The 9,962-nt window shown below is 44.0% G+C and overlaps 1 protein-coding gene across 1 annotated transcript; it reads right to left on the bottom strand.

Annotated features, from left to right (window-relative positions):
* Positions 1-2,122: 2,122 nt before the first annotated feature.
* On the bottom strand, positions 2,123-8,621 carry nell3 (NELL (neural EGFL like) family member 3). Its single transcript, XM_041880272.1, has 4 exons — positions 8,484-8,621; positions 7,567-8,252; positions 4,923-5,558; positions 2,123-4,758 (listed from the first exon to the last, which is right to left on the bottom strand). Exons 1-4 carry the CDS (start codon positions 8,558-8,560, stop codon positions 3,224-3,226), a joined length of 2,934 nt encoding a protein of 977 aa, XP_041736206.1. The 5' UTR covers positions 8,561-8,621; the 3' UTR covers positions 2,123-3,223.
* Between the last annotated feature and the right edge of the window lie 1,341 nt (positions 8,622-9,962).

Genomic DNA, 9,962 nt, shown 5'->3' with positions numbered 1-9,962 from the left:
AACACCTGCACAGGATCGGTACATCCGAACATCACACCTGCGGGACAGGTACAGGATGGCAACAACAACTGCTTGAGTTACACCAGGAACGCACAATCCCTCCGTCAGTGCTCAGACTGTCCGCAATAGGCTGAGAGAGGCTGGACTGAGGGCTTGTAGGCCTGTTGTAAGGCAGGTCCTCACCAGACATCACCGGCAACAACGTCGCCAATGGGCACAAACCCACCGTCGCTGGACCAGACAGGACTGGCAAAAAGTGCTCTTCACTGACGAGTCGCAGTTTTGTCTCACCAGGGGTGATGGTCGGATTCGCGTTTATCGTCGAAGGAATGAGCGTTACACCGAGGCCTGTACTCTGGAGCGGGATCGATTTGGAGGTGGAGGGTCTGTCATGGTCTGGGGCGGTGTGTCACAGCATCATCGGACTGAGCTTGTTGTCATTGCAATCTCAACGCTGTGTGTTACTGGGAAGACATCCTCCTCCCTCATGTGGTACCCTTCCTGCAGGCTCATCCTGGCATGACCCTCCAGCATGACAATGCCACCAGCCATACTGCTCATTCTGTGCATGATTTCCTGCAAGACAGGAATGCCAATGTTCTGCCATGGCCAGCGAAGAGGCCAGATCTCAATCCCATTGAGCACGTCTGAGACCTGTTGGATCGGAGGGTGAGGGCTAGGGTCATTCCCCCCAGAAATGTCAGTGAACTTGCAGGTGCCTTGGTGGAAGAGTGGGGTAACATCTCACAGCAAGAACTGGCAAATCTGGTGCAGTCCATTAGGAGGAGATGCACTGCAGTACTTGATGCAGCTGGTGGCCACAACAGATACTGACTGTTACTTTTGATTTTGAACCCCCCTTTGTTCAGGGACACATTATTCCATTTCTGTTAGTCACATGTCTGTGGAACTTGTTCAGTATATGTCTCAGTTGTTGAATCTTGTTATGTTCATATAAATATTTACACATGTTAAGTTTGCTGAAAATAAACGCAGTTGACAGTGAGAGGATGTTTCTTTTTTTGCTGAGTTTATATGCTTTGTGGTGGTGAATGACGTCTCTTTTGTAGGCCAGAGACCTCTCCAAACACCACTGGATAGGTTTACAGTGATTCAGGTTTCATGACACCTTAACGGTCAATCTTTAAACGATACTGCACTGTCTTTTTATGAATTAACAGTGACTGTTACACACGTTTGATTTGTGTCAAACAGTTGAGTGTTAAGTATGAAAAATGTAGAAGAAACACATGGTTCACATTAAAAAGTGAAAAATTCTGTTTTACTACTTCTGTCTTAACTGTCCATAGTTTATAATGCACAATATTGTTTTGCCCTAGACACGTGCACGATGTACGTACACGTGCACATGTACACATACACGCAGATGGACACAGACATCCTCTCTCTCTTTCTCTTTGTCTCTCTCTCACTCTCACACTCACACACACACAGCTCCGTCTCTGCTGCCTTTGATATTTCCCCTCATGCACTGTGGGTCCCATTTGATCTACAACATGAGACATCTGGAGCAGCACTCCACTCAAACACCTGTTTTCAATAAAAAACTGCAGACAGAAACATTATTTCTCACAATCAGAGTTTTCGTTACGATTCAGCCACTATTAGTCATGTTTGGAGAGGGATAGTTTAATTCCAATAAATATGATGGATTGATTCTAAAATGATTAAGACCAATAATTAGTAGAATTGTATGATTTTGTCTGCAATTTGGACACCTACCTTGCTCAAAAAGTTGATTTCAAATAGGTTCAATATGTTTGGGACTCCATGACATGAGTAATGTCTGAATGTTACGTTTTCTATTTAAACTGTGGAAAATACTGGGTAGTTAATGTATGATGGTGGAGTCAGTTTTAAAGCTATCATGGTTGACAAGACTGAAGAATTAGGCTCATATCATGTGATGCAGTCACATGGTGGAGGTGAGTCTGTGTGCTGTCATTCAAATTTTTATGAAAGTCTCTATCAGGACATACATTTTCTACATGAATGACATCTCAATCAATCTCATCTCATCCCAAAAATCACACTTAAGATGCTGACCACTTCATCACTTTTTGGAACATATTATTTTCCAGCAAGTGTGAGAATCAACGTCTTACAAAATATCTGTGAATTTTATTTGGCTTTGAAAAAAAAAATACACTCATTGTTGTTCTATGGTACATGTGAAGTAAAACAAATCACCAATCATTGCATAGTGAAGTGAAAATAAAGCAGAAGAATTTCAGTGACCGACCGCTTTACTTCGCTGCCAAATCGCTGAAACACTTCATTGTGCGTGTTCTGTCCCCCAAACAATTAGACACAAAGGCAATTAAGAATGCTATGCATAGGCAGCACTTCCACAGGGCCAAGAGTATTGAGGCTAAAGTATAACATACATTATGTAGTTAACGGTTAACATATTTTTGCTACATAAAACCTGATTTGTGTGAATTAGCTAATGTAAAAATTATAATAATCTGTAAATGTAATGTATACTACACTTATACTGTAGCTCCATGGTCACATCAATATTTGTAACATCATTCTATTGTTTGGCATACATGACACAACTGTGATTGTTTGTTTTATCAAAAGAGATTGAAGTACAATTCTGGTTATGAAGTAAGGTATTGTTTCCAATAGTATATCGATACTAATGTTTTCCTATTTTACACTACTATTATGTTAAGTGACATAACATTCAGAATAAGTCATCATTGAAAATATGAAATAAAAATAACAGCTTGGTGAAAGTTAAATATAATACATTTAAAATATTGAATTGATCTTTTATCAAAATACTCTGTAGTACACACGCATAGAAAGGCAACATTTCATATTCATGTGCAGGAAATTGATGGAATAAGATATGGCATAATAAAAAGCATAACAAACATTATAAAAACACACACATCATTCAGCTTACTCCATACAAAATAATTGGTCAATGCTCAACCAAAATCAGTACTTGTAATCCGAAAATAATCAATTAATCAACAAAGTATCAAAAACAAGATCCAAACAACATTAACAAACAACATTAACATGACAAAAATATTAACATTAGACAAAACACAACCTTTCCATTTCAAAAAAGTTCCTCTACCTTCCAAGTTTGCTCTGTAATTTGAAATTGTGCGAAACCATGTTAGTTTATAAGACGCGTTGACAAAATGTGACAAAGTCAACAAAAAAAGGTCCTCTTTTTGGATCACAATGCCACCCAGAGGATGGATATGTTAGTGCCACCCTTGTGGGTGATCTGGTTAACACGACCACGTATGCAGTCCAGTGTCACATAGATGGCTGTACCATTCTGGACCTGGAAGGAGGCCCTCAGGCCCACGTTGGCCCACTCGCTGCCCTCAGGCATGTGCCCAGACACCTGCTGGGCCACGGGTTTTGCCTGGCCACCCTCCCCGCTGCCCCCCTGCCGGTGCAGGGTGAGCTTCACTACATTACACGAATGGATCAGCTTCAGGTTGAGGGCCACGTTAGCTGTCCCATCCCCCCAGAAGACAATGTTCTTTTGGGCATTGGGTTCCCCAGAACGGGCCAGGCGCACTTGGTCTGATTCCGGACTGACCTGCTGGAAGAGGAGGGCTTTGTTGCGGACAGCTCCAGAGGGAAGGCCTGTCCTGGAAACTGTGGCAGTCAGGGCAGAGGAGACAGCTGAGGGGATCCAGATAAGGCTCAGTATACTGATCCCAGTACTGTCTCCAAAGTAGCGGATATTACACTGGGACGGGGATAGGATCTCGAAACTAAGCGAGTGCCCACTATCCACACTGACAGCCCCAGAAAGGGTGATGGATGTGTCCCTGTAGTTGACGCCTGACTTGAATGCCTGCATCAATTCCTGGTTGGTCCCGTTGCGGTTGGCGTAGGCCACCAGGGAGAAGCCCTCACGGACGCAGGTGTGGCCCATGGAGTACAGCGCTTGCTGTAGGACAAACTTCACCACGCCACTCTCGGTGAAGCGCACCCCACGGCTGTCGTGGGTCAACCCCACCATGTAAGGATCAGAGACGGAGGTGATGCGGAAGGTTGGACGGTAGTTGGTCTGGTAGTGGGCCGACATTGACATCTGTGCCGTCATGGCCACGGCTCCAGTATCGTGGGACAGCCAGAGCAGGCTGAAGGAAGGCCCGTTGAGTTCATAGACGTGCAGGTCCTTACTCTGGTTGCAATGCTGGGTGGGACTCTTCAGGAACAGTGTCAGCATGTGGTTGGGCTCAACCTCTGCGCTGCCACTAACGCTAATGCCCTGGAAATACTTCCCGTCTGACTGCTCAATGCGGACCCCACTGAGGTCGTGGTCCTCCTCTTGACTGCCGTTGAGCCGCATGCCCACCTGGAGGAAGTTCCTGCAGTTGTGCTTTAGGGCAAAGTTATGGTCCAGCCATATCAAGCCGTGTTGCTGGAAGGTTAGCCGGCCGGCGTGGTTGGACAGCAAGTCGCTGGCTTCTTTGCTCCGGACATTGAGCTGGAGGCCAGGGAAGATGTGGCTGCCAGGGGCCCTGGCTGGGGGCAAGGTCACGGTGGCACCCCAGGACTGGGACATCAGGTTGTCTGTGAAGGGTCCACAGACAGAATTGCTGGTGGCTGTACAGGGGATTGCAATGGGGTCTCCATTGCAGTCAGAACAAGCCTGGCACTCCTGAAGTTCCTGGTTGTAGAAGTAGTCATGGCCACATACCCCAGCAGCAGCCTCCCTCTCCGACATGCCCAGGCACCTGAACCCTCCTGCTCAGCATCAAACAACGACAAAGAGATGGGAGAAGGAGATCAGAAATATGAGCATGTGCCAAATTGCTTGATACTCTTAGTTGGCTATTCAGTAAAAAGATTTCTGGAACCATGTTGGATATCATGTCTAATTACAATTTAGAAATGTTTGTAAGCCTTACCTGGAGTGTTGAGGCACTTCACTCCCTGTCCACATAGGTTTGGTAATTCAAGACATTCATCTCTGTCCTGGCATATTCTGTCTGCATTGGGAGAGCACTGGGAGACCAGGAAGAACCCAGGTGGGCACATGGTACACTTCTCACACTGCGGCGGCTCCCTCTGGAAGTCACAGTAATCCTCCGGTCCACACGGGGCGCCACACCCCAGCAGGGGGTGCGGAAGGTGGGCTTCCCCGACCACATCCATCAACTTAGCATCCACATCCATGTGCATGTCCTTGCGAATGGCGTAGGACTTCTGCAGGTGGCTCCGAGCCTGGCTCTGGAGGCCTGCCAGGTGGCTCTCGAAGTAGCTCTGAAGCTCCCCTTGGAGGCCTTGGAAGGACACCTGTTTGACGGTGTCAGAGAGCAAGCCGTACTGTGCCTTGACCATGTTCATCTGCTCGTACATGCGCCGCTGCTGCTCCAGGATCTCCCGCTGCTGGTCCAACAGCGCCCCCTGCTGTTCGGCTAGCTTTTGCTGCAGGTCGCGGATGATCGTTTGCTGTGCCCGAAGGGCCTCCACCAGCTTCTCCTGCCCCTTAGCCAGTTGGAGGTGTAAAATGAGGGCATCCTCTGAAGGCACCTCGTTCTCCCCTGTGAAATGGAATAGGGCAAGCAGGGTTTATAGTGTGGAGTAGTCAGGGAAAGGATATGGAACTGTGACTGGGATGTTAATTCCAAAAAATACTATGTATAGCTAGCTATTAAACTGGAATCAAGTACATTTAGATTTTAGTCATTTAGCAGACGCTCTTATCCAGAGCGACTTACAGTTAGTGAATACATTATTTATTTTTTATTTTTATTATGGCCCCCCGTGGGAATCGAACCCACAACCCTGGCGTTGCAAACGCCATGCTCTATCAACTGAGCTACATCCCTGCCGGCCATTCCCTCCCCTACCCTGGACGACGCTGGGCCAATTGTGCGCCGCCCATGAGTCTCCCGGTCATGGATTCGAACCAGGATCTCTAGTGGCACAGTTAGCACTGCGATGCAGTGCCTTAGACCACTGTGCCACTCAGGAGGCCCAAGTACTAATAATGTGCTGCTGTACTCTAAGATGATTAGACTTCAAAATTCAGCAAATCATTACTGAAATTGTGGTTAATGCTAAATTAGAATATACTGTGAAGTTATGATAATACATCACTTTTTGAGATTAAATACTTTTTTATTTTGTAGAACTATTTTGGCACAAAATCTAAAAGTCCAACATCAAGTAATGGAAGTTCCCTATGCAGGCTTTTTATAGACATCAAAGCATTCTAAGATTTCTTGACTGCCAGATATTTTTCTAGTTCAACTGGACTGCAGTCAATGCATGCATAATCTTGGGTCTCAAACACAAGAAGATGGTAGCAATGATGCCTAATGTTGCGTGTTTAAATGAATCCCAAATAAATGAAAAGTAATTAAAGGGTTATTATATGATTACCATTTCACCATGTAATTTTTAAACATAAATCTACGTAGCCTACTGGAAAATAAATTGCTATCAAAACCGCTTGTTCTGGAATGAGACTACTTTGGTTATTTTGCATAAGCATTGTGTAAAGGGGTTCCAAATTACGCACACGTCCATGGAGTTAAATCTGGCACGATTTGGAACCCCTTTATGCACTATGCATCTTCCCTTATCTGTCAATTACAATTTTCTTAATAGATAGCCTACACTGTAAAGGTGTTACTGTGAATTTGATAGTAGCTTACAGGCAGCTCGTGACAAGTGAAATTCTGTATTTCATATTACAGTACACCTACTGTAATATAAATATGGTATCAAAGCAAGTACTGTGTAATGACACACAGTACAATATCGTAAAATGTACTGTATTATACTGTAAGAAGGTAAATGCTTCTGTAATCAGAATGAATTAATGGATGAATGAAATTCATTGAGGGAGGGTTTTTTATTTCACTGTATTTTACTGTAATTACAAGGGATTGGTGCAAGCAGGTTGGCTGCTAGGTAAAGTGTTTACACATTACAGTTTATTAATGAATATTTTGGTTTTTATATCACTTGCACTTCTAGAGGCCTTACCAAAGGCTTCCAAACTGGCAGCGACTACAAGGCAAAACAGTAGTGATGTTAGGTTTAATGCCGAAGCTCCGAGGCATGCGTTGAAATTGCTAAGCAGTGTACTTTGAAGCAGTGTGCCGATGCCTGTATTGCTTAATCAGAAGCACGTGATCAATGATGTCTGAAGCTTTGTTTCGTTGAACAACCACCTGATTGGTTTGGTTTTTGTTTGGTAGAAGACAAAAAGGCTACGCAGTGCTAGCACTATCGGGTGTGGGATGTCATCTATAATAATTTGGCAGCTCTAAATTATTTTGACCAGCAGGTGCCACTAGTGTACACTGTGTTGATCAAAGCCTTAAATAATGAACCTATTTTCAACACAATTGGCTGGAAGATGCACCATAATGTACAGTATGATGCAGGAAAACGTTTCAGAGTATTTTACTGTTTATAATACCTCAAACTACCATATAATTTACAGTATTCCGTTACAGTGTAGTATTTAAATGCATTATAACACTAATTATAATATATTTCATAAAATATAAAATTGATGAGTGGCTATATACTAACCTGGTGTAATGTCACATGTGAGCTGCACTCCCAAAGGCGCGCTGCCAAGTTCAGATGCAGGATATCCAAACTCTGGAAATTCTCCCAGAAATTGAGCAGCTCTGTCCGCCATATGGACAGGGGAAGGCTGGCTGGAGGCTGCGGCATCCTCAGAACTAGCCAGGCAGCCCTCTCCCACACAATATTTTGGACGGGGCTTTGGCCGTATCCTTAGTGGCAATTTACATTCGATCCCTTTACAGTCTCTGGTGTCGTTAATAGCGTGGAGCTGTTTCTGAGGAGTAACGCAATCCGCTCCAGTACATCCTGAACCGAAAACTTCAGACGCTTGCATCCTTGCGCTTTCCCTAGCGCTGTCACTGTGCCTACCGCGCTGTGGTTGAACAACATACTTGTCTGGGGTGTCTCCTCTTGACTGAGAGCTGGGGTATGCATGGTGCTGGCTGGGGACTATCTGTCCCGATCTGCCCTGTGTTGTTGGATTATATTGCCGCGGAGGTCTGGACGATCTCCCCCCCGGGCAGTGGGCTCCGATGCAGGGTCTGGGATCCCCAGTATCGCCACCGTGGCAGTGCGTCCCCCGGCATATCTCTGCGACACCTCTTACTGTGTCATGTAGTGATAACGAGTACAGCATTAACAACAGCACTGCTTTGGAAAATGCCATTTTGCATTTGTTTATCTCCCTGGAGAAAATGAAAACGATTTAAACTTCAGCATCTTTTCACTCTTATGACACCAGTGCGCAAAAAATGTCACATTTTGGATAGATATGCTTATTTGTTTAAATTAGATTTGGTTTAGGCTGGTTTCCCCGTATGTATTTTCTTGTTTAACCATAATTGTTAAAGTAGGCTACCTGAAAATCCAGATATGACAAAGGAATCTCCAACAGACAAAACAATAAGGAACATTACCTGTGGCTCTGGTATTTGGTGTGGATGCCCTTTTTGAATGTCATCAATAAGAAAAGAAAACAATTAGAAACGTGCATCGCTCCCCTCACTCCATGTCTGACCCACTCTGAAGGCTTCTGGAATAGAATGCCAGTATGTGACATTCCAAAGATTTAATTAGCATCAGGTTTCCCCATCCGCAAATTAAGCCTTCCCCTTCCCATTCTTCCTTCCTATCGGAACACACTAAAAACAAATGGTTCTATATAGTGCCAAATACGGGTTCTTTGGCTTGTAACCATAGCGGAATCCTTTTTGGTGCTATACACTCTTCAAGTCAAATCAAATCAAGCGTTATTTATATAGCACATTTCAGACATGGAATGCAACCCAATGTACTTTACAGGAATAAAAAAATAAAAAAATGAAAATGAAAATAAAAACAGAAATATTTACTACACAACAAACATAAGAGGATAAAAAAACAAAAGAATACCAATAAAAACTGAACGACTGAAAAGCACCCTAAGGAAAAGCAAAGCTAAAAGAGTGTGTTTTATGATCTCTTTTTCAAATGTCCACAGTTTCAGCCCCCCACAGGTTCTCTAGCAGGCTATTCCAGAGGCTGGGGGCGTAGTAACTAAAGGCTGCCTCTCCATGCCTCTTGGTCCTAGGCTTTGGATAGTTAAAAGGCCAGTGCCAGTGGACCTGAGGGCCCTACTGGGTACATAACTTAACTTAAAAGCATGTCTGACATGTGCACAATCATGGATTGATTTAAAAACCAATAGAAGCATCTTCAAATTAATTATAAAACTCACAGGCAGCCAGTGCAGATACATTAAAATCGGTGTAAAATGTGCTCTCCTTCTGGTCTTGGTTAGTACCGGTGCTGCAGCATTCTGTATGTTTTGCAGTTGACCAATGGCTTTCTTGGGTAGACCAGACAGAAGAGCATTACAGTAGTCAAGCCGGCTTGTAATAAAAGCATGGATGAGTCGCTCTGTATCAGCCAGAGAGAGAATTAGTGGTGACTCGAGGAACCCTGGAGATCCTCAAGGAACCCATGGAGTTCCTTAAGGAGCCATTGCTAGGCAATGGTTCATATTTGCACCTTCAGTTAGTTTGGGGGTTCTTGGAGGAACCTTTAATGGTTCAATGTAGCAATGGGTTCCTGGAGGAACCCTGGAGTGGAGGCGTGGCTTAGTAGGGGCGTGGCAATCTGTAAGAGTAAAAGTAATTCCTGTTAATCTGTTCTGTTGTATTGTCTACTGATGGGAAGATCGGCTCTTTTTACGGACTTTTTTTGTCTCGTTCAGTCAAAAGAACGAATCTTTCGACTTATTTAGTATTTTTTTCAAATTTTTTATATATTGAATATTTAAAACATGCGACTCATTTTGTTAATTTGAGTCAGTAATGCTCTAATTTGAGTCAGTAATGCTCAGAGCACGCAGGACCCCCTACTGGCGAACGATGAACTGAAATCTCGAAAGAGTC

This window comes from Coregonus clupeaformis, chromosome 7 (assembly GCF_020615455.1).
Source record: "Coregonus clupeaformis isolate EN_2021a chromosome 7, ASM2061545v1, whole genome shotgun sequence".
In the NCBI taxonomy this organism is placed as follows: Eukaryota; Metazoa; Chordata; class Actinopteri; order Salmoniformes; family Salmonidae; genus Coregonus; species Coregonus clupeaformis.
Note: the sequence above shows the minus strand (reverse complement) of the source record. Positions and strands in the feature narration are given on the sequence as shown.

Excerpts from the sequence above, each read along its gene's own strand:
- nell3 (XM_041880272.1), bottom strand. The coding sequence starts at position 8,560 with ATGCACGTTTCTAATTGTTTTCTTTTCTTATTGATGACATTCAAAAAG. Across the intron at positions 8,253-8,483 it reads ACCAAATACCAGAGCCACAG|GGAGATAAACAAATGCAAAA; the intron begins GTAATGTTCCTT and ends CATTTTCTCCAG. Across the intron at positions 5,559-7,566 it reads CACATGTGACATTACACCAG|GGGAGAACGAGGTGCCTTCA; the intron begins GTTAGTATATAG and ends TCCATTTCACAG.